This window comes from Mauremys reevesii, linkage group 5 (assembly GCF_016161935.1).
Source record: "Mauremys reevesii isolate NIE-2019 linkage group 5, ASM1616193v1, whole genome shotgun sequence".
NCBI classification, from domain to species: domain Eukaryota; kingdom Metazoa; phylum Chordata; order Testudines; family Geoemydidae; genus Mauremys; species Mauremys reevesii.
The window spans coordinates 97,523,356-97,548,870 of record NC_052627.1 but is presented as its reverse complement, the minus strand read 5'-3'; the positions used below and the strand labels follow the sequence as shown (position 1 = coordinate 97,548,870).

Here is a 25,515-nt window from a genome sequence, read left to right as displayed (position 1 = left end):
CCTGGTCGCTCTGGGGATTAGCTGATTCCAGGTCCAACACATCCTTTCCACCTCTCGCTGCACGCCCTGCCTTGTCTTCCTGGCCCTCAGTGAGGCAAGATGCTCCATGTTCCCAGCTTAGCCCTCTGGCCAAGTCACATGTCCTCCCCTTCTGGGGTATCAAAGTCTCCTCTTCTTATGAATGGGCTCAGGCAGTCTTCCCATTCACTGTTCAGTTGGTGCCACTTCTCCAGTGACTGGTAGGGGAAGCTGGGCCTGCTCTCTACTCTGGGTTCCAGCTCATGGTCCATCTAATCAGCAGCCACAGTCTGTTCCATTCTTTATCTTACTACCTTTTCCTTTAGCATTTCATAACCTTCTGGCTGCCCCACCCCGGTCTGCCAGCCCCAAAACTCCCTCCTCCCAGGGGGTAACTGTAGGACACTTCATCTGTGTCGATCCTAAACATACCTCCCTTCTCCCAGGGAGTGACTACAGCCTATTTCCCTGCAGCCCTCCTCTGCTAACTTCCTGTCTTTATAAACCCAGCCCAGCTTGTTCCTCCTTAGCTGGGCTTCCTCATTATTCAGTCAGGGGATTACTTAAACTACCTGATCCCCCTCAGCTGTGGCCTGTCTGGTTAACTGGCCCCCTTCTTAGCCTACAATAACCTCTTCAGAGCAAGTGTGGGGTCAATACCCCGTCACAAGAACTTAATCTCTTGAGGAGAGAACTCTTCACTCCTAACCTCACGTTTCCAAAAATACCTGGATTATGATGACATTTGGTACTTTGTGATGAAGGCAGTTGCTGAAAACATCAGACAAGTCATGCAGAAGATAAGAGTGTATCACTTTACCAGCCGTACGTATTTTTCTTCATTTTGTCCATTAGCATGCCGAACAAATAAAATGAGGTAGTCAGTTTCATAGTGAAGCAAACTAACCAGGAGGAATGGAATGTATCAAAGCTAAAGGAGCATAAACAGGCCTTTGAAAGGATGTGGCTTGGCCTTCTTAAACACAAGCTACCCAGCAGACTTTGCAAAAAGATTCTTATAATTTTGCATGACTCAATCTTGCCTCACCTGAATGAACCCGCCCTCGGGATAGACTTCCTGACAGTCATATGTGATATACTGTAGGTGGAGCAATCAGTCTTCTGTCTTTACATGGATTATTTATTCTGATTTGTCAGCATAATCTGAAATACCCTGACTTTTTACATCTTAGACCCCTGCATATACCACATGAAGTACCGAGCCTGGTTTTTCCAGTTAGCTGATTTATTTTTGTCTTCATCATATTTGCCAGCATACCTGGTGGCAGCATTCATACAATGCCTCGCTAGACTGACTCTCCCCAATCCTCCCCAGCTTTTCTGATGGTTATTCCTTCCATCTGCAATCTTTTCTGGAGGCACTCAGCTTGCAAGTTTTGGCTTATGTGCTTTTTGATAAGAGAATTAAAGAAAAAGCCACCAATGTGCCTCTAGAGTTTGAGAGGAGTGAGAGGATTGTTTGGAAAGAGAATGATCTCTTTGCTGAGCATTTTGCATCAGAATGATGCTTCACTTTGGTAATAAACATTTTTTTATGACTGACTTTGACTGTGGAAGCCAAACAGGACTGTTTGAGTAGTTCCATTGAGTTTTGTCTGTAAAATCTGTGGAAGAAAATGCAGTCTTCACTCTTAGGTTGTTTGCAACATGTCAGAGACAGTTTATTCTCAAGCAATTGCAAGGGGGAGAGTGCGCATGGATGGAGATTCTCCCTTTCTAGGCAGGTCTCCGCCAGATAAACAATTAGGGCAAGATTTATACCTTTTGTTGCATACAATAATGATCAACAGCTGCATCTTGTTTATACATATTCCTTCCTGATATCTTTCTTTTCTCAATAGTTCCTGCTACAGTCTGCGTTCCATTCTTATCTAACACAAGGTCAAACAGCATCTCTTACAGTTTTCCCATTCGCTTCCCACTCGCCCAGGCCCTGCCTTAAAGTCTTGTGTTATTAGAGTTAGAGTTAGCTTGACTCTTGCTCTATTCTGTTGAAAACTAAGATGTCTGCATCCAAATTCCCTTTATCCCTTTTTCCACTTTCACAAATCTAAATTGATGGTTGGATTATTTGAGGTGCTTCTGTGACCTTCTTGTGCCTTCCTATGAAGCATCTGGTGTTGATTACTATCATTGATTGGTTACTGGGCTAGATGGACCTGATCAGCTCTGGCAGTATACTCATCATGCTTGCATCTGAGGTGGAGTGAGTGGGGACCTTCTCAGACCATTAAGGCTGGGTTCTACCCAGGTTTCACTCCAGAGATTGTTACCTGTACAAAACTCTCTGTCACTTGTACCTGCTAAGGCACCCACCTCTACCTAGTTCCTAAGGCTCAAGGTGTAACCCTCTTAATTTAGGCACCTAGCCTAACCCTATTTCTAGGGCTCAGGTGTAACTCTCTTAATTTATGCACTCTAACTTTACCTCTCCATGGGCTCCGGGCAAACACCTATTCCTTCCAGGCTCCGGGCTTAATCTTTTATGGGTTTACGGGGTCTTTTACCAGAGAAAGAGCCTTACACAGTAATATCCTACTTAACCTCTATTTATTAACACGCACCAAAACAGAATGCATACGCTACACATACAATGCTCACCACTTCCAGTAAGACAGATGAACTTTTCCCTGCTGGTCAGTCAGGGTCAGTTCCATCTGGGGGACTCCAGTTTCTGCACGGTGTCATTAGCAGAGTGTTGAGGTCTGGCAGCTCTGTTCTTGGGGCTGTGTCCTGGAGTTGGTTCCCAAAGAACTTACTTTTGGACCCCAGTTTATATAGTGAAACTTGAGTTCTGCTTAGCTATAGCTTAACCAATCATTATACTAAAATTTTACTAACCAATCCTAACATATTGTAACAAAATTATCTAACCAATCATACCCCACCACCTTAATAAATTTACACCTAGCAAAATTAATTATGAAACAGACAGAAACAATCAAAGAACCAGACAGAGATCGTACAGACAAACAATAGGGAAGTGGGGACCATAAAAATAAAACAATAAAGAAATGAGGATTTCACAACCACAACTATTGAGAAGTGATTTCTTGCCAGACAGAATGCTATCAAACTAAGTTTTCTTTAACCAGCTTAAGATCTGTTTCTTTATCTGGTGATCGTGGGTACTATTAGGCCAGGATCGCCTTCTTAACAGCCTGATATTGCAATGTTTTAATGTAATTTAGATGGAATGTGAGGATGTGACTTCCTGCTTCTCAGCTAATGGCTGCTGCTCTCTTAATATGGCTGCAGACAAAGGCCTTAGGCTTTAGACCTTACAATATGGCTTCAGGAAAAGGCCTTATCCTTCCAGGTGGCTCCACTTCTGTAGTGGATGAGGTGATCCTGCCGCAGGTGATCTTAATATATGGCTTGTTCTATTTCTTCTTTTGTATGGCATTTAAAAAGGAACATGATGGGATTAAAATTGAATATTGAGATTCAAAGCCATTCTAATGCTTGTAGGGTAGCTAGATGGATCCCCCTTGTGCCACTACTGTAAGTGTGAAGGGGGCAATTGTCTGTAACGCATGGTTTGTTCCTGACTACAGTCACAGTTTGGAGATTCTTCCATTTGTGGAGGAGATATCCACACCTTCCATACGTTGTCTGAATGCAGTTGAGTGCAGGCCACTGCCTGTGGGGAAGGCAGAATCCTAGGACTTCTTTTGTTGGATCTTCAATCAGGTCTGCATTTGGGACATCACAAAGGCCCATGATTTGAGCCAGTGAATGCTGGTGTCCTTTCCGCTGGCCCATAGTGTTGTGGTCATGTAAAAGAAGCAGACCACAAAAGTCCACTTTCAAAGGCACTTTGGCCTTGTAGTTATTAAAATGGAAGGCATAGGCAAGTGTTTTCAAAGCATTTGGTTTCAATTGCCAAGCTTTGAAATACGTCTCAAGTGTCCAGACCTTTTCTGTGGCCTCCAGAGAGGACACTTGAATTTGCTAACACAATGTCGTTTGTATAGATGAATTTATAGGATAATGTGATGTGATTATCATTGGATTAGGGATTGAATAGTGTGGGCACTAAAATGGATCCTAATCTCTGATTTACTGGCAGATTCACCAAGGTGAATCTTCCATCACTCAGCATCTTGGTGATGAGTCTGATTGTTGCTTGGCATGGGAAAGCTAATGATAACTTCAGCAGGAGACCTTTGCACTATACAATATTATATGCAGAAGAAAAGTCAATGAATGCTGCCGCTGTTTTTAATTTTGCTGGTAGCCAGATTTTATATAGCTGGTTAAGGCCAGCCGCTGGTCTTAGCAGGTGCGACTGGTTCTAAATTCAGCCTGCTCTTTGGGGACCAATTGTCCAGTATTGGCTGTAACCTTTGAAGTAGGAGCTGATACAACACTTTATAGCAACTGCTAAAGAGGGAGATGAGCTGGTAGCTTTTTGGGTCAGTGTCCTCTTTCCTGGGCTTCAAAATGGCTATGATCTTGGCTATCTTCCACTCTTTTGGTATTATGCTAGAAGAGTGGATGTTGCTGAAGAAGTCTGTCAGCCACCTTCTTGTCTTTGAACCAAGATTCTTCAGGAATTCTGAATATATTTCATCCATTCCTCCCACTTTCCTGGAGTTAGTGTTGGAGAGACTCTTGTTGACTTTATCTACTGTCTAGGGGACAGAAAGGGGTGAAAACAACAGGCACTGGTTTAGTGCACAGTAAAGTTGTTTGTGGACTTACTGCTTATGTTTTTATCCATCAGTACATTGGAGTTGGCAGTTAACTGCGTGGAGATGGCATCTGCACTTACCTGAGGTGGTTTGTAGACTGCTGGAGCCACAGTGCCTAAAACACTAAGGAGCTTCTAGGCTTTGCGGCTTGATGTGAAGTCAAGTGCCATCACAGTTTCACACCACCTTTTCCTTCTTGCTGAGTTCAAAGAGTCAAGCAAAGCCATTGCAGTTTTGGGGCTTTTAGTCAGTGTGATATTGCCAGAAGAGGGCCTCTCTCTCTCTTTCCAGCAAGGAGTGAATGCTTTTTTTAAAGTCCCTTGCAATGATTGGTTTATCAACTGATATGAGTAGGCCTATAAAGTAGTGGTAAATGAGCCAGATATATCAAGCCCTTTATGATAACCACATAGCAGGACCAGTCAGCCGACTGTAGATTCCAGCACAGTTTCAGGAGGGATTGAATGAGTGGAACTTGTAGGCCTGTGCAAGTCATAACTGGGCAATATTGGTTATTGGAAAAGTCATCAAGAACTGACCTTGAAGATGGTATTGTGTGGCTACTGATGTTGTGCAAGACAAAACAAAGTACTGGAGTGTAGTACTTCTTCCATCAACCCAACTGACCATGCCACAGTCTTTGGTATTGTAGAGGAGGTGTTGGTCTTTGGTGAAAGCCCAGGATGTCAGCTGTTCTCCAGTACAGTCATTCTTGTATAGCCCCGTGATATAGGATGGCTTGGTAATGTTGGACATAGCCATTTCGTTGATGGTGGCTTGTACATGTTTACAACTGTAGATCACTGATTTTGATGGCAGTTGAGTAGGGGTTCGTAGTAGGCATGACCTGGATGGAATTCTTAAGGTCATGTGTTTTACATACGTCACAAGTCCATATTTAGAGTGATGACTTGCAAATATGAGAACGTTTCTGTTGATCTTTGCATGGTGGCCTTCACTCTCCAGGTGTGTTTCTTGTAGCACTAGGACATCACTGTTTTGAGTTCGCAAGATGATTGCAATGTAATCACATTTTGTGTTAGGCCCTCGATAAAGAGCTGCATAATTTGCAGTAAAGGTCCTATTTGAAGGAAGGTTTGGCCCTGACTGGGCCCATTCTGTCACCAATTTGATGACATCAAATATATGGCTTGTAAACTGGTGTCAGGTGAATGACACTGTAGCCATAAATGTCTCCATATATTTGACAAACCTCAACTAATAAGAAAGTAGTTTATTCAGAGAAGTATTATGAACTTTTACATATATTGGTTTTTGGCTCCTACATACAGAGGCTGAAAGAACAGACTTGAGTTATCAAAAGCAGCTGCTCATGAATGACACTAAGTAACTCCATCTACTATGTGTTACCAATGTTGATGGGAGCAAATTCTTGCATGCAGGTCAGTCACTTGGTACAAAGTTGCCTTAGCAGAAAATTGCCAAAGGCTAAATGTCTCCTGCTTTGAAAATTAGCATGATCTTGGTGATTACTGTGGCTAGATGCCTAAACGAATTTCAGTGGGAGGCAGTGCTTCTGTGACAGCTGCCTAATCCTGGATATTATTGCCAGAGTGGTGGGAGTAGGTTAGACCTATTTCTACTTACAACTTGGAGGAGGAGGAGGAACAGGGCAACTGCAAGCCTGAATGCCGGTCAGGATTTAAATAGTGTCTCTCCACTGTTTGATGTAGCCAGTTGAATGGTTTGGTAAAGTCCCAGACTTGTATTTCCAGAAGCAATGAAGAAATTTCCTTTTCTGTTTGACTTTGGTCTTGGATCTTGCAAGATATTGAGTGTGCAGCCCTAAATCCAATTAAACACATACTTGACTTTAAGCATGAGAGAAGTCCCTGTGAAATTAATGGGAGCCGATCACCTTTAACAAGTTGCTCTTGTCAAGTAAATTTTTAGCTTTGTCTGGTAACAATTTGAAAATAAAATGTTTCTCCATCTCCCACAAGAAACAGGTAAGGATGGCAGAGAACAGAGCTAATTTTGGCAAGGGGTGAGAAGACAGAAGTAGAAATCCCATTACCCTGCATAAATTGGCACAGAATACATCCTATGATCGTGTCTTCTAAAGATGTCCAGCTTTACATCTTCTCCATCTATTAGGAGTAAAATAAACATAAGTAAATTGCCAAGGGCCATATACAATAGTCAGCTTCTTTTGGTGGCGATGGGAGAGATGAACCTAGTTCCCAGAGTGCCATGCTGAACCCGTGTCTTGGGAAAACAGCACCTCAGCTGTTTTCATTTCACATAAACTTCCAAAGTTTTAGCTGGGATATTCAGTGGATCTTTGAGGAATTGGTGCTCAATTCCAGATGAAATTCAGTATGAGTTGGGCACCTAACTTCTGTAGGTTCCTGTGAAAGCCCCCTCCTTCCTTGTTAGCCTCTCATTTGCAAGAGCAGGACTGTGTTCTCATCAGCCAGTCTGCTTTGCCTCTGCTCCCTGTCTTGTGGTATTGGTGGAAGAATGGTGCAGTGCTTATGACAGTAGCTTGCGACTTGGGAGTCATGGGTTCAAGCTGCCTCTGTTCAACATCTGTAAAATGGCGGGATAGTACTTCCCTATCTCAAGGGGAAGGATAAATACATTAAAGATTGTGAGGTGCTCAGATACATCAGTAAGGGGGGCCATGTAAATACCTAAGATGTTCTTGAATAAACTTGTATTGCATTTAAAAAAAAGACTCCCATTGACTTCACTGGGCTTTGGGTTAGGCTCTCAGAAAGGAGGAATAAATTCACTATGCAATATTGTAAAAATGTAACTGATCAGAAAACTCTAATTCCAAAGCTTCAGGCATTCCTCCCAACACACTAATATTACATGCCTTTGCATTGCTTCCCCGTAACTCAATTTTATGAGATAAAGAAGCATTGTCTTTAGTGATAACAGTTAATGTCTTTAAGCTATCATTCTGCATCTAAAGTCCTGCATCACTCTTGATATACATTCATCATCAGGTTCTGATTGTTGTTGGGGCTTTTTCTTATTAACATCAATATTATCTGAATTAAGAGAATCAATCTTAGATCCCCTCAAATCAAATGGAGTTGGAAAGCCTGTATGGCAGTAGAGATCATCTAAAATCACATTGGATGCTGTGTTTATGAAAAATCTTGATGTGAGGGTGCCAACTGATCAGCTGTTTGGACAGTCTCTATAGCAATGCTGCTTGGGGAGAATGCAAAGGGAAGTATAAAATAATAAAACCAGCTTCTCTTACTCTCCTATACTATTCATGAAAAATTCTATCTTTTATTTATCAAACTCCTTTATTTTCCTTATTCTTCAGTCATCTCTGAGGAGACATCTCAAAGAAAGGAAAGAAAGAAAGAAACAGTGTGATGTCTCCTTTAGCCATAACACTATGCATTTAATCCATAATCGGGAAGAAAACACACTCTGAGATGGGCTGTAGTACAAAATGGTTCAGGTTCTGTAGTTTCCTCATTGGAGTGTTGCTCTTTTAAAATGTCTGAAAGCATGCTCCACACCTCGTCCCTCTCAGTTTGGAAGGCACTTCAGATTCTTAAACCTTGGGTCGAGTGCTGTAGCTCTCTTTAAAAATCTCACATTGGTACCTTCTTTGCGTTTTGTCAAATCTGCAGTGAAAGTGTTCTTAAAATAAACATGTGCTGGGTCATCATCCGAGATTGCTATAACATGAAATATATGGCAGAATGTGGGTAAAACAGAGCAGGGGACATACAAGGAGTTCAGTCACAAATTTAATTAACACATTATTTTTTTAATGAGCGTCATCAGCATGGAAGCATGTCCCCTGGAATGTTGGCCAAAGCATGAAGGGGCATATGAATTTTTAGCATATTTGGCACATAAATACCTTGCAATGCCAGCTACAAAAGTGCCCTATAAATGCCTGTTCTCACTTTCTGGTGACATTGTAAATAAGAAGAGGGCAGCATTATCTCCTGTAAAGGTAAACAAACTTGTTTGTCTTAAGGATTGGCTGAACAAGAAATAGGACTGAGTGAACTTGTAGGCTCTGAAGTTTTATGTTTTGTTTTTGAGTGCAGTTATGTAACAAAAAAATCTACATTTGTAAATTGCAATTTCATGACAGATTGTACTACAGTACTCGAATGAGGTGGACTGAAAAATACTATTTCTTTTGTTTATCATTTTTACAGTGGAAATATTTGTAATAAAAATAATATACACTTTGATTTCAATTACAACATAATACAATATATATGAAAATGTAGAAAAACTTCCAAAATATTTAATAAATTCCAATTGGTATTCTATTGTTTAACAGTGCAATTAAAACTGTGATTAATTTTTTTAAGTTAATCGCGTGAGTTAACTGCGATTAATCGACAGCCCTAGTTTTGACATTAGTATACAAGTGATTTTCAGGTTTTTTGGCTCAAGTGGGAAAGGTTATATAAAAATTACAAAGGGAAAGTGAGAAAGCATTCTGCAGCAGCTCTGAGATAGATTTTTCTCTCATAAAAATATCTTTTTCTTGGCAGTCTGACCTCCCACTATTTTATGGTTATTATGGGAAGCATTATCTTTTAATACAAAAAAATCATTATTATTAATTATTAGTTTGCAGTGATGCCCATGAAGTGCTAGGCACTTTTCAAACATACAGGAAGGGACATAGCTTCTTCCTGTAACAGATAGAGTATTTGGGTGGATGAAACTTTTTATTCTTTATATGTGGTCCTCTACTTATAAGATCTGATCAGTGTCTGGCTACCATGAAAGCCACATACTGTAGAGTATCCTCAAGTCATCATCTACTTGATAAATCGTGACCTAACTTAAATTCATTCTAATATATTCAGTGCTCCAGTTTTCTCTGAGTCATCTGGCTCCACCGATAACAGGGTCTCAATTGTTGCAAAATATCAGATCTGTCAGGCTTCCTGTGTTGACCACTCCTATGGGACATAATTACCATATCTGGAGAAATGTGACTGAATACATTAATTCCATCTCTGAATTGGTTTAGGGTAGACTCTATTAGTTTCATTTGTTTTCCTTTGAATCACGAAAATGTTTCTGAAAAACATGTATTTTGATTTGGACTGTTGTTAAAATAGAGGTAAAAAGTATGCTAGAAAGGGTACCTCCACAACACATGATATTTTGAATCTTTAAATAGCTTGACATATATCTGTTTCTCTAGGTTTATTTTAAACTGAGAAACTAGTTCATAATGGAAACATTTTCTCAGGATAATTAACAACTGTTTAGTGGGGGCATCTTCTAGTGTATAGTTGGGGAGGAAAAAAAGATATATGATAAATGGAAGAAAGAAAATCCAGTGTGCACCAGAAAATGAAGGCATCCAGATTCAAGCAAAAAAGTTCACGTATATTGTTAACAATTTACAGGGCTCAACAGGATAATGCACCCTACAGAAAGATATGCAAAATAAAATGCTAACTTCTTTCAATTAGTAAGAAAAAAAGAATGACCTATAAAGATGATAGGAGTTGTTATGACAGAAGCTGAGGAAAGCAAACAGAAAACACTGACTCATGAGTGAAAAGCTTAAAAAAAAGAAATCAGATGTGCAAGTAGACTAGCCTCAAAGTCAGTCTAGCTTGGGCAGTCAACTCTTACACAGAGCGTCAAGTTGGCAACCCAGTTAGGCAATAATACTGAGTAATATTTCTATTAGAGTGGACATTGGTTGAGCAATGTCTCCAATTATGAGTACAGTAACTCCTTACTTAACGTTGTAGTTATGTTCCTGAAAAATGCAACTTTAAGTGAAACAATGTTAAACGAATCCAATTGCCCCATAAGATTTAATGTAAATGCTGGGGGTTAGGTTCCAAGGAAATTTTTGGGGGGCAGACAAAAGGCATTTATACTGTGGACTGTACATTACTGTACTGTACTGTGGTTGGGAAGTGCCCCTGGCTTACCCCACACAGGCACAGCTCGCTGCAGGCAAGGACGCTAGGAAGCACCTTTGCAGCAGCAGCGGCAACTTCCCTGGAGAACAGGCTCGGATTTTGCTGGGTATGCTCCAGGCCCACCTCTTCCTGTCCCCGCTCCACTCCAGGCACACATCTTTCCACCCCCACTCCATCTCCTCTCCGGAGCACACTACATCCCTCCCCGCTCAAAGTCCTAAGCTTCCCCGCTCCTGCCCCTACCTCCCAGAAAGTCCTAAGCGCCACCAAACAGCTGTTTAGTGGCGTTAAGGATTTTCTGGGAGGGAGGGGGAGGAGTGGAGATGCAGGGCTTATCTGCTTCTCTCCCCCTCCCGCCCAGCACTTCGTGCTTAGGACTTTCTAGGAAGGAGGGGCAGGAGCAGGGAAGCCCTGCATCTCCACTTCTCCGCCTCCCTCCCAAAAAGTCCTAAGCGCCGCCAAACAGCTGGGGGAAGCACTGGGAGGGCGGGGGAGGAGGCGGAGAAGCGGAACTTAGGCAATGCTCCCTTGTAAAGTCACTGCTCTTCCCCAGAATCTTACAAGCAGGCAGCCAAACGATGTTATAAGGGTGCATTGCACAACTTTAAACGAGCATGTTCCCTAATTAAGCTGGGAGGTAACATTGAAACAACGTTAAGTGGGACAACGTTAAATGTTACTGTAATAAATATGCTTTGACATCAGTCACAAGGATCTTCTTGTTCAGCTGTATCCCATATACTTCTTTCTAAATTCTCAGGGTCCACGCACATATAGGTTTGACACCTATATCAGCTTGCTGGGCAGGGCAAACTTCTCATGTCATCCCATTGTGACAGTTGATTTTTAATAGCTTGACACTGAATCACCACATTGCAATGCAACGTCATGACATCAAGATGCAGAGTCGTCATGTTGTAACACAATGCTATGAGGTTGTGATGCAAGATTCGGTCATGATGGTGTAACACCAGTCCTGAAAGATATTTTTTGAGACATTACAGCCAAATTTTCAAAAGTAGCCTCTTATTTTTGCGCACACACAGTTGTGCAAGCATGCCTGTTTGGATATGCAGTTTCTAGGCACAAATTTACAAACCACTATCAAAAATGTGGTCCAGGAGAGCTCAGGCAAAATTGGGATGGAAGCATGCTTATGAGCAATAAAGCATAGGGATTTATCCTAGAATTATTTATTTTCTATGACTCTCTTTATGGGTCTTGAATACCCCTATGCATAGGTGCCGACCCCCCTCTGCCTCAGGCCCACCCTCACTCCACCCCTTCCTCGCCTCTTCCTTCCCTCACCCTGCTGCTTCCCACGCCTGCCCTACCTCTTCCCACCCCTTCCACCAAGCATGTCCCATCCCTGCTCCTCCCCTTCCCTCCCAGCGCCTCCTGCATGCCATGGAACATCTGTTCCAGAGCATGCAGGAGGTGCTGGGAGGGAGGGATGGAGTTGATCAGTGGGGCCACCACTGAGTGGGAGGCACTGGGAAGAGGAAGGGAGTTTGGCTGCTGGTGGGTGCTGAGCACCTGCTAATTTTTTTCCCAAGGGTGCTCCAGCCCTGGAGCACCCTTGGAGTCAGCACCTATGTCATTAAGATTTGTTTGCCAAAGCGTGTTTACTAGTGCTAAGTGAACTGTAGCTGCAAAAGATTCATCATTTGTGTTGCAACAAATTGCCTAGAGAGATTGTGGAATCACTCCATCACTGAGATTTTTAAGAGCAGATTAAAAAAACACCTGACAGGAATGGTCTAGAGCCGTGGTCCCCAACCTTTTTGTGACCAGTAGCACGTTCACATTTTCAGAAGAGCGTGGCAGGCGCCAACAATTTTTCAAGGCTTATTTTGTATTTGTATATTAAATAATACAAAAAACATATTTAATATTACATAATATATGAATCCAGAGAGGAGAGAGAAGCCGGAGAAAAGCCACAAGGACAGAGAACACCGGTGCCCACAGCCCTGGAGTACTCTGTCCCCGGCAGGCGCGGGGCCCCAGATTCTCTTCTCTGCTGGGCACTAGGTGGGCCCCGCACCTTCTGGGGACCAAGAACACCAGCACCTGCAGCCCCAGAGTTCTCTGTTCCCAGCAGGCGCGGGGCTGCGGCTTCTCTCCAGCTTAAGCCGCAGCCACGCACAATGCAGGGACCGAGAACACCGGCACCTGCAGCCCCAGAGTTCTCTGTCCCTGGCATGCGTGGGGCCGCAGCTTCTCTCCCCTGCAGGGAACCAGGCAGGCCCCGCATCTGCCGGGAACAGAGAACACCGCGCCCGCAGCCTGAGGTCTCTGCCCCCGCCAAGTCCCCTGCTGGGCACTAGGCAGGTGCACATAAATGCCCCGGCGGGCGCCATGGTGCCCTTGGGGACCACTGGTCTAGAGAATACTTAGTCCTGCTGTGAGTGCAGGGGACTGGACTAGATGACCTCTTGAGGTCCCTTACAATTCTCTGATTTAATAATGTTGCCCTTAGCCTGAGAGGATAGACAATATTTGGGGCCTTACAGGGTTATTTCCATTAGTAGGAGAAATTGATGATAGAATCAGTTAGTTCTTTGATGCAATTCTGTTTATTTACAAAGACTATATATACAAAGTCTTTTCCCCTGAACACAGAAGCAGGAAGCAGTTTCTTTGTTCAGAAATCTGTGCTCACTTTCCTGTCGGTCCTGTGTCTCAAGGAGTTCTGATTCAGTTCCCTCTCAAGGCTATGCTATCATCTGCTTCTCTGGCTGCTTTCTGCTCCCAACCAATCAATTCTTCAGCCTCTGCATTTTCAGTCAGTTCCAGGGACACCCTTCTTATTCTCCCTGAGTTAGTTCTTGTTCAGCCCTTTCTATGCTGGGCTGTGCCTTCAGCAATGGTTTCTGTTGTTTCAGCTGTCCCTGAACAAATGGGCATTTAATTGCTCCTTCATTTAGCATGAATGAAAGGTGGCTAGTGCATCCACCAGCTTCAGCAATATAATGTGACTGCCTAAAAACTTGCTGGACCCCAACAACATCCTCTAGTCTAGCACAACAGTGATAATGTATTTCCACATGTTAGTATCGGGAGATCCTAAACCTCACTTTTGAGCAGAAAGGAAAGATTATTCACCAGTAACTGTAGTTCTGCCTCTCCATTAATACATGCCCCAACCCCATTCATGTCGTCTTCAGCATTCTACCATCACCGGGCTCTGAGGGACTGACTCAGGTGGGCCCCAACTACCCTTTTACAACCATTGCTCTAAGCGTTCATTTCCAGCATCCTAATGAGCCCTGCTTTTGAGAAAGTACCTGAAGCTCCAATAAAAATAAAGCTCATCTATGCAGGAGACAGAACATACTCAGAGGCCAGCCCAAGACTGTGGAATAAACGCCCTGGCAGCTAAAGACCATCACAAACCTCAGCCCCTTCTAGTGTAAGTGCAAGGTGCATTTCTTTGACCTTGCCTTTTCTAACATAAACAAATAACGTGTGAGTATATAATATATTTTATTGGATCAACTTCTGTTGGTGAAAGAGACAAGCTTTTGAGCTTACAGAGCTCTTCTTCAGATCTGAAAAAGGTACCCAGGTCCAGTCTAAACTACAGACTTCTATTGGTATAACTACGTCACTCAGGGGTGTGGATTTTTCACACTCTTGAGCGACGTACTTATACCTACCTAACCCCCCGTGTACACAGCGTTATGTCAGCAGGAGAGCTTTTCCCACCAACCTAGCTGCCACCTCTCAGGGAGGTGAATTAACTACACTGACGAGAGAGCACTCTCCCGTTGGCTTGGAGCGTCTTCATGAAAGCACTACAATGGCACAGCTGCATCGGTGCAGCTACACCCATGCAGTGTTTTAAGGGTAGACTTGCCCACAGTGTCTCACAGCTAAAAACAAGGTGGAACAGATTGTTTAGCAAAAGAAGTTAACACACACTGTAAGAGACCTTTCAAGGTGAAGTGCCCAGTTAACATCTCTGGAGTCATAGAACAAAGAAGCAGGGAGAGGGGGGAAATTAGTGGGTTACAGATTGTTGTAATGAGCCATAAATCCAGTGGCTTTCTTAAGTCCATTATTTTTAGTGTCTAGCAAAGTTATGAATTTAAGCTTCCAGGCTCGTCTTTTGAAGGTGTTATGCAGGTTTACTTTGAGGATGAGGACTGAGAGGTCAGATATAGAACGATCACTTTTTGAGAAGTGTTCATCCACTGGGGATATGAATTTTTTTTGTCTTTTATCACTTTTTTGTGTGACTTTATTCAAGAGCCTAGCAATTCTCATTTCACTCACACAGTTGTTGTTGGGGCATTTAGTACATTGGAGGATGGGTATTACATGCTGTGATAGCTGTGTTCAGGGGCGTATTCACCACCATACCAATAGAGAGATGTCTATAAGTTTTGCATCAGTTGTTACGGTGGAGTCTGGTGCTGCTTTGAGTTGGTGTGTCCTGGCCTGTGGGGCGCTTGCTTCTGATGATGAGCTTGGCAAGGTTGGGGGTTGTGTGAAGGCAGAAGGGGGGCAGGGTTGGGAAAGATTTCTTTCAGGATGGGGTCCCCATCAAATATGGATTATAATTGTTTAATGATACCCTGTATGGGTTCCAGTGTGGGGTGTTAGGTAACAACTAGATATGTGCAGTTGGATCAGATTTTTTTTCCATATTGAAGTAGATTCTTTCGGGGTATTTAGGTAGCCCGTTCCATGATGCCATCTAGTTCTGAGACCAACATGACTACAACAACACTGAACAATAACACACACACTACGAAATAAAACACTGCCAACTACACACACTTTTCTACCCGGGGAGAGGATGAGAGAACAAATGTGACAGATGTTAGTCCCATTGCTCAGTGCATTAATGGAAGGTGCTCAGATACTATAGTGATGAGCACAGAATAAGAACCTGAAAAGAATAGAAAGTTAGTGGCACCAGGTATTCACCCCACAAGAAAAAAAATGTGAAAATGTAGAATTCCTTGTCAGTCATCTTTCCTTTTTTGTCAGTAAAGAAAGAAGTTATGACTTAGAAAACATCCAAGGAGAAGTCTTTTAAGAAATCTGACATTTTTACTTAGTCCCATTTCTGGAGATAATCACATTTTAATAAATCAGAATGCATTTACCATGTGTACAAGGCACAAAATTTGATTCATAAAGTAAGAAGACAATAACAATAAAATCATTTAAACATAAGATACTAGTTTTTTTGTCTATTCTACTGAAATTTTGCTGGGCGACTTTGTTATTAGAAAGATACTTTCTGACCTTTCATAACACATAGAGGAGAGGCACACAGCATGCTAGAAAGTCAGCCTTGACACAGTGTTCTCTCTTCTGTCCTAGCTCAAGTTCTCTGACTTCTGACTGGCCAGTTAGAGTAAAAATTTCCTTTGATGCCTGAGAAAATTCTTGAGTGACAAGTTCATCCGGCTGCAAATTCAAATATCTATGGAGCTGAGAATATATGACTGAATTAGTTAATTTCTGTCTTATGCAATTCTAATATTCAGGCATCTGATGAAAACAACACAGAGTTCAATAATAAATCCATAGATAAATAATGGGAAGGAGAAAGAAATATGGAGAAAAGAAATATTTTCACTTGTAAATAGAAAAAGATCAATGAAGCAGAGAGAGATGCAGGAAGGCTGAGATGGCAAGAGCTGCAAAGAAGAAGTTTCTTGCTCTAACAGGTGTTTGGGACATAGTTTATGTAAAGTAAAAATGTATAAAATTAGTCTTTCTGACATTATTCTCTTTTGTTCCACTTTATAATGCACTTCACGCTTTGGGCTGTTTCACCACATGTGGTCTCTTACCTCCAGCATGGAGTGCCTGTGGTCCCAATCCTGCAAACAGTTACACGTGTGCTTAACTTTACTATGAGTACTCATGGCAGTAAACCATGTACATAACTGTTTGCAGGATTGGGTCTTATAACCCATCAGTCATTGTTACCAGAACCTTCCTAAGATTTGCCTGTTTACAAGTGGGTTAACTTGACTAATGCATCAACCATATACATTTTAGATGGTAAGTTCTTCAGTGCAGGGACTCTCTCTTACTACTGTGTTCAGACTGTATCAAGCACAATATGGTTCCATCTTGATTGAGACGTCTAGGTGCTATTTACAATACAAATAAATACGTAAATTAAATAATGAAGATATGTCCCATACTGTTTTTTAATTGTGCAGTAATGACTTTTTAATAGTATCACATGGTTTTATTGAAAACTGATAGTAGCATAAATAAGCAAATTGCAGCAGGATATATCATCAATTTATTTTTTTAAAAACCTGAGACAGATAAAGGACTCTGTTCCTTTAAATAAAATGTCCTGCAATAATGAAACTTCCATCAATTAACAGTTAAAATATGTAGCGAAACTACGCTTCATCTCTAAATCTCTTTAAATAAATATAGCAACCTCAACCAGCTTCTTCCATGCATTTGCTTGCATCTTATTAACATTATAAAACTGAATCTATAGCAACAGATGAAAGTCTGAACAGCAAGCCATCTGCTATTATAAATTCATGCATTTTTTGCTTCCAGAGCAACAAAACATTAGGGAACAAAGGAAGAGTGATATTACAGTATCTAATCCAGTCCTGTCTTTTTTGTTCATTTTAGCACAGGATAGTTTGATCTCTGGGGGGGTCAAGAAGTCATTGGGTGAAATCTGAGCTGTGTTGAAGTCAATTGCAAGACTCTGACTTCATAGGGGCCAGGATTTTGACCAGAGTCTTGTAATTATTATTATTCATTTATTATTTGCATTACAATAGCAACTAGAATCCCCATCTGAGATCGGGACACCAATGTGCTAGGTGCTGTACAAACATATAGTAAGAGGCAGTCCCTGCCCCAAAGGGTTTGCAGTCTAAATAGAGAAGACAGTGGGAGGGGAAACAGCGAGGTACGTTGACTTGCCTACGTCACAGAGCTGGTCCACGTTAGGACTGGGAATAGCACCCAGTTCCGCCCACTGCTCTACCCACTGGCCCACATTAACTCTTAATTGAGATCTTGTTCATCTTGTTATGTAGGAGAAGCTTAAACTAATGAATAAAACTAACAGTGTGTTATACATTGATTTCCAGGTCATAGACTTATACTGGGGAGTAGAAACAGAAGAGTGGGACAGTCCTGAGCTCCAGAAGACTCGTATGAAGCTGTTAGAAGATTGCTTGAAAACTTCTACAGGTCCATGTTTTGTTGTGGGTATACAAATAATGCTTTACATTAAAACAAAAAATACGTTGAGAGCTATCCTAGCATCTGTAGTGCAGTTAAAGGCTTTTTCTTAGACAAATGTATTTTCTCTTTTACTTCTAAAATATTCCTTGTATACTTCTTACTATACATTTGAAATATCAGACTTGAGATTTCCCAGATGATGCTGTAAATTGACAATGGATATTTGACATCAGTAAAGGAGGACTGGCCCTTCACAGCCAGCCCATTTTTGGGGGGTTGGTGCCCCCACTTGGAGGGCACTGAGACTGCTGACCAATGACAGCACTCCTTGGTTAGGGAATTAATTCCAAGTACTTCTCCCAAGTTCTGGTATTGGCAGGCCAACAAGGGCTTGCTTATAAAAGAACAGCAGCAGGCAGAGGTTATCCTCTTCAATCCATTCTCTGCTGGTGTGCCTGGCAGGCCAAGGAAATGTAGGATGCTATTTCGATCTGAACATCAAAATGGGGGATGGTCAGTGACAGCCTGAGAAGCTGTGGCTATCCTCTCTCTCTCACACACGCACGCAAAACACCCATAGTTCACTGCTGCCAGGACAGATTGCTTTTAGAAGGTACTTCAACGTTCAATAACATTGTAGACACCTGGCAAAAGAATTCCTGTATTCATCCTCACTGGCCCTCCCATCAATTTTTGTAAAAGTGGCATACATTCTCCTGTATAATAGGAGTAGATATTTGTTAAGGTTGTAGCTAGTATCTTACCTGAAGCTCAAGAAAAGATCTCCTGCCATAGAATCATAGAAATGTAGGGCTGGAAGGGACTTTGAGAAGTCATCAAGTCCAGCCCCCTGCACTTAGGCCATCCCTGACAAGGTTTGTCTAACCTGTTCTTAAAAATCTCCAATGATGAGAATTCCACAACCTCCTTTGGAAGCCTATTTCAGAACTTATGATTAGAAAGTTTTTCCTAATATCTAACCTAAATCTTTTAAGCCCATTACTTCTTGCCCTACTTTCAGTGGACATGGAGAATAATTGATCACTGTCTTCTTTATAACATATTTGAAGACTATCAGGTTCTCTCCTCACTCTTCTTTTCTCAAAACTAAACATGCCCAATTTATTTTAACCTTTCCTCATAGGTCAGGTTTTCAAAACCTTTTATCTTTTTTTATTGCTTTCCTTTGGACTTGCTCAGTTTATCCACATCTTTTCTAAAGTGTGGCACTCAGAATTGAACACAGTACTCCAGCTGAGGCCTCACCAGTGCTGAGTACAGCAATTACCTCTTTTGTCTTACAAATGACATTCCTGTTAATACACCCCAGAATGATATTAGCCTTTTTCACAACTACATCACACTGTTGACTCGTATTCAAATTGTGATCCACTATAACCTGCAGATTCTTTTCAGCACCACTACTTCCTATCCAGTTATTCCCCATTTTGTAGTTGTGCATTTGATTATTTTTTTCCTTCCAAAGTGTAATGCTTTGTACCTGGCATTACTGAATTTCATCTTGTATTAATTTCAGACGAGTTCTCTAATTTATCAAGGTCATTTTGAATTCTAATCCTATCCTCCAAAGTGCTTGCAACCCCACCTAGCCTGGTGTCATTTGCAGATTTTATAAGCATACTCTCCACAGCATTATTTAAGTCATTATCAAAAATATTGACTGGTACCAGACTCAGGACTGACCTCAGCAGATACACCCTTCAAGTTTGATAGCTTGATAACTGCTTTTTGAGTATCGTCTTTCAACCAATTGTGCACTCATTTTATAGTAGTTTAATCTAGACGACATTTCCCTAGTTTGCTTATGAGAATGTTATTTGGGACTGTTTTTAAAGCCTTACTAAAATTAAGATATATAATGTCTGCTGCTTCACTCATATCCACCAGGTCAGTAACCCTGTCAAAAGAAGAAAATTAGGTTGGTTTGGCATGATTTGTTCTTGACTAACCCATGATGGCTATTTCTTATAATCCTGTTATCCTCTAGGTAGTTACAAATTTATTATTTAATTTGTTCAAGTATGTTTCCAGGTATCAAAGTTAGGCTGACTGGTCCATAATTCCCCAGGGTCATCTTTGTTTTCCCTCATTAGAGATAGCTACAATGTTTGCCCATCACAATGTCTTCAATTCTGAATTTATGGCACCAAGTCAAATGTTAATTTGAGCTCAAGTATCAGAGGGGTAGCCATGTTAGTCTGGATCTGTAAAAAGCAACAAAGAGTCCTGTGGCACCTTACAGACTAACCTAAAATGTATTTGTTAGTCTATAAGGTGCCACAGGACTCTTCATTGTTTAATTTGAGCTCAGTAACTGAAAGACACTGGGAGTAGACTGCATCAGTTAAATTCTGCGAAATAGGAATCCTCTCTTTGCAGTGACGCATATGCGCTAAATGTTGCTGGCAGTGGTGTTATATTCATTATATGGTGCAGAATAGACTTGTAAGTGTTATTTCCCTTTCCCTTAGAAAAATGTGTGCCTTGCTTTAATGAGCACATAGGTAAAAAATATTGAAAAATATTTTTGGCACATCAGTATGTGGCATATAGACTGTATTAATCTTGCATATTGATTCTGGATAAAAGTTATCATTCTTCTGCCAACTTTTTAAATAACACTTTCTGGGTAGATTAAGGTAAACAATGAGGTTGGATATACAATGGCAGAACCAGAAATCAGGACACCTCTACCTCGATATAATGCTGTCCTTGGGTGCCAAAAAATCTTACCGCATTATAGGTGAAACTGCGTTATATTGAACTTGCTTTGATCCACTGGAGTGCTGCTTTACCGCGTTATATCCGAATTTGTGTTATATCAGGTCGCGTTATATCGGGGTAGTGGTGTATTTGAACAATTTAGACTAAAGCATCATAAGTTAGCACTGATATCTGAAACACAAAGCAATTTGGGAGGCAAGTGGATTTGTTTTGTTTGTGTGTGAAGTATGTATGGGCTGGGATTCTTTGTAAGTAAGGTGAGCAAGGCTGTTTCACCAGAGATGTATACTGCCTGGAAGGAATTTTTAGTCAGACTGTTGTTTGTTGGGGTTTTTTTGTTTTGTTATTTTTTTGTAACACCTATCTAACTTCAGTGAATAATAAACACCTGGGAACATAGTCTTTATTAAGGATTCTGCACCCTGCTCTTTGGTTAGGGAATGAGAAAACACGCAGTCAACACCTGAGACACCGAGTAATCCCTCTGAGTCCTCTACTCATGACATTCCACCTATTTCTAAGTAAAATTAAATAAAAAAAAATGTTTCTTTGGAAAACACCTTCCAGACCTTCATTTTGCAATAAAAAGGCACATTAAGTTTCACAGACCCCATAAAAAGAAGGCTTAAGTAGGTCATCTGTAAAGGATGTGTGAGTTTGTTGTCAGTGTAATGAGAGAACAATAAAATCAGTGGCAGCAGCCAGCATATCCAACTTCTACAGTTAATAAGCCATGTTCTCAACTGTACCAGAGTAGTATTCAGGACATGTCAGCGAATGAAGATCGACACGGGGACAGATTTTAAGTGTCAGGCTGCAACTTTATTAAACTTAACCAAAGGAGGGGTGCTACCTGTCCTGTCAACCAGACTCTTGCATACCAGGCATTTTAGGTGGTTCCAGTGCAGTGTTACAAGGCTCCTACTACATAGCCCATAACTCAGGGTAGACTTTCCTCAGCTTACCCCTTAGATTCAGCTCTCTCATCTGAATCCTTTCACTCACAGCCACACACCCTGCGAGGCGGACAGAAAGTACTGAAATGTGACGGGGGGAGGAACTTGGCCTGTACATGCCACAAGGTCTCCCCCTATCCTCTGGGCATAAAGCCCACCAGCAAAATCCCAGGTCCTTTACTTCTGAGAACAATCCCTGCCTTTTAACCACACTGGAAATTGGCTGCAATTGCGACAAACCAACATCCCTACCAAGTACTACCACTGATTACTAAATCTTATTCCTGTTTAACCTAACTGTGCCTCCCGACTGCTGCGAGGAAGGCAAAAAGTCCACCAGGGCTCTACCAATTTGGCCCCAGCAAGGGACCAGTCAACTCCCCTCCTACTCCAGCTGGCCAATGGGCAGAGTAGTAGGGGCCACCCTTGCATTCCCCACAGTGTGTGCTCTCCTCCCCACTTCTATAGGGGCTGTTCCAGTCACCGCCTATCCCATAAAGTTTGCCACCTTTTGAGGCAGGTGGATGGCAATAATAGCGGAGGAGGAGGGTACAAAATTGGTTTCCAAACCTCTTTTAAGGTATCCTCATCTTGGGGCTGTTTGATGTTTTCCCAGACTTAAAAAAAGTATATAAGACCAGGATTGCTCTGTCGACTGACTGCTTGCCATTGCAAGGAGCCATTCTGGCCACCAAGGATCAACATGGCAAGAAGGCACTTTGACCATGCTTCATTTTTTTTTTTACCATGCCCCCTATATTGGGTTCAGGAGGAAGATGATGTAGAAGCTGCAACCCAAATATTCCCCCTACCCCTCCAATTCCAGGGGAATCTTCAGAGTCACTTAAGATGGCTTTAAGTCTGATTAGTGCTGCAGGAGCCATGCAAAATCGATTAAATGGAGCCGAGTATCCAGCCCAGTATCCTTGCTCTTAAATCTACAGAACTGGTTTTAAAAAAATCCACAAATGTCTCTTTCAGTTTCCTTGTTAGAGAAGTGTCTGGAGATGTGATAATATTGTGGAATTACTACAGCAAATTAACAACAATAAGCAGCAATTGCTTATCGAGCAGAACCCAGGTCATTGAGAGAAGACATGCAGGCCCAGAGCCTCAAAGATATTGAGAAACTGGTTCCTACTGAAATCAATGGAAGTTCGGTGCCCAATTACCTTTGAAGATCTGTGCTTCAGTATTTTCCTGTCATTACTGGGATCTGCCAATTGATGTGAAATTCTGCTCAGTAGAAGCCAGAAAACGTCTGAAGATTTAAAGGAAGAAAATAAAGATCTTAGTATAAAAGCCAATTATCTTTCAAGATAAGTGTTTGCTAGTTTAAAAAAAGGACTATTTTTTGTTGTTGTTTTTTCTCAGAATAGCAAACTGTTGTAGCTAGGTAGAGCTAGTTACATATGGGATAACAGCCCAGCCTCATACCCACAACCTCCCAGTAGCCCTCAGTCAATATAACTTTTTAAACAAGTATTTTGTTGGGTTTTTGCTATTGAAGAGATGTTTCAGACACTGTATTAAGGCTTCGCCTCCCTCCTGGCCCTGTCAGTTGGTTGCTATATTTTCTCCATCTGCACCCAACATTTGTGTATCAGTTTTACTTCAGGGCCTCATCTTAGCAAAATCTGTAAAGTTTCCTACATCATGCTGATGTTTTAATACAAAAGTCTCCCCTATGGGGTTTCATTTATTGTTATTAAACAAAATATATTCAGCTGTTCACCCTGTATCAAGGCTAATCGACCAGAGTTGGTTGAAGTTATTTTTAGTCAGAGAATGACCTTCTTTCAAAAACAAAATTTGTTCAGTTTTTATGGAGGGGGGGGAAGTTGTGCATCTTTTCAATATTTTTCCAATTATTTATCAAAAACATTATTAAAACACTTATCAAACTTTTCAATTACCAAACACCGGGTTTTTAGTAAATACAATTTCTATCACCATTCTGATGTTTTCAATAAAAATTCCTGCAACATTTGTGATTTTTAAAGGGTTAATTTCAAACACTCTAAACAAGAACTATTTTGCAAAAACTAGGATTTTGTTTTTTAACCAGTTCTGTCTCCATGTCGTTTTGCCCCTCTGGCATGGCTTCAGAGTACTTTCAGCCCTTCCTGAGAGTTTCATAGTACTTTGCCCCTCACTGCAGGGGTGTTGCTTTCTCTTGTGTCAGGGGCCAAAACCCAGTCCCTGCTTCATGGGTGTGTTGTCTTTTCAGTCCCTTGTCTTCAGGAATTCGCCACAGCCCTCCTCTTAAGGACTATGAATAGTTCCAGTCTCTCTCTGGCCCCCCTCACTGGCTTCTGATCACAGCTCCTTTCGGTTCTTTCCCCAGGCCTTTCCCAGGGGAGACCAAATAGCACCCAGGGTAAAATCCTGACACGCTTAAAATCAGCGTTTAAAATCCTATTAACTTCAATGAGGCCAGGATTTCACCCAGTTTCCCTCTTCAGGTCTCCCAGTGGAGAAACTCCCTAGTCCCACTCAAAGTTAGCAATAGGACCTGTTTTTTATTTCCTGCCTCTTCTACCCGCAGCCAAATCACATAATCAGTCACTAGCTCCTTAGTCAACTGATTCGCTGCTCCAAGTCCTGGCATAGAGGGGCATCACTGGGGTGGCATGGGCATATCAGGGGTGAGGCTGCAGCACATAGGGCTGAGGAGACTCAGAGCAACTCAGGGAGGCTGCTGTTAGACTCTCAGGGCTTGCTAAATTACACAGGGAACTCTCCAGCCCTCAGGGCAGCCAAGAACCCTGAAGGTAAAAAGATGGCTTTAAACCTCTTTAGCCTCTCCTCACCACCCCCACTACAACTGAGCTGTGAATTCTGAGCTGCACCGCTGAGAGGTACAGTACAAAGTTGCCTATGTTACAGTCAGACAGTCTGAAAAGGTGGTCTGTATAAAAATGACAACTTAGAATAAGTGACTTTTGAGCCAGTAGGAAATCTTGCATATGCATACTACGCTCCTTTAGCTCAGGCAGTTAGTTTAAACTGTCTAATCTAGCAACAGAGCTTGATAAGTACTGAGCAATAAGATGTTTGGGACAACGGTGGAGAGGGGGTACCTCTCTATAAAGATATTTAGACTTTGTGGTTTGCGAGATGAAAACACAGGTAAATTCTGTATTTTGTTACTACTGAGAGCAGTTTTGTAGCACTACAATAATGCTACTAGGGGAATTGCTCAGCGGAATGGTTCAGATTCCCATCAATTCTCTTTAATACACAAACACTATAAAAGCTTTTTAATTTAGATTCACAGATATAACTCACATGGGTTTAACATAAAATGTTTGTGGAAGATAGACAGAAGATCTGTCTACATTGTAGGAATTTGCACTGATATCATTACACCAAAGCAGATTTCTTTTAACGTAGACAGGGCCAAAATGCAGAATATCTGACTCCCTATCCTTCAGCGCAGATATTTTCAACTGGATAAGATTAATGCCTATAAACCCAATTCCGTAATTCTTGCACTTGCAATAGTTAAAGTTTTACTGGGTGATTTAAGAGCTGAAAATGAAAACACAATGTTGTCCTTTATTACTGGTGAACTTTTTTTCCCCTCTGTTATTTTCTTATTGCAAATATCAAGTTAATGGAGGTGCTTGTTACAAGACAACACAGGACACCAACATCTTTCTTCTGAGATCTTCATTTACATATTATAATATATTGTAGAAGATTCCTGTAAGGTCCAATCAGTTGCAAAATATGTCCCCATCCACAAGTCCTGAAAGGTCATAATAAACATCCAGATACCCAATTTTGCCTGCAGTCACAAAAGTGGAACTGAAGAAGTGTTTAGAATAGCTCTACAAGGAACAAACTATTAGGTAAAATCTATTGTTAAAGTGAAAAAGCCATGCTGGAGTCACTGCAAGTTACTAGAATGTAGAAAGTCCTGAGATCGGGTAAGCTGAAGACACTAAGTAGGAA

The 25,515-nt window shown here is 41.6% G+C and overlaps 1 protein-coding gene across 3 annotated transcripts in view; it reads left to right on the top strand.

The window, feature by feature from the left end:
- Window positions 1-25,515, top strand: part of NWD2 (NACHT and WD repeat domain containing 2) — a 134,335-nt gene that overhangs the window by 54,613 nt on the left and 54,207 nt on the right. For 2 of the 3 annotated variants that reach the window (XM_039541403.1, XM_039541402.1), the window contains exon 3: window positions 17,758-17,874. In XM_039541403.1, coding sequence (XP_039397337.1) covers window positions 17,824-17,874 — 51 coding nt within the window. In that variant the 5' untranslated portion in view covers window positions 17,758-17,823. Of the gene's footprint in view, window positions 1-17,757; window positions 17,875-24,341; window positions 24,417-25,515 lie in introns of those variants that run through there. The other variant, XM_039541404.1, reaches the window with a different exon arrangement.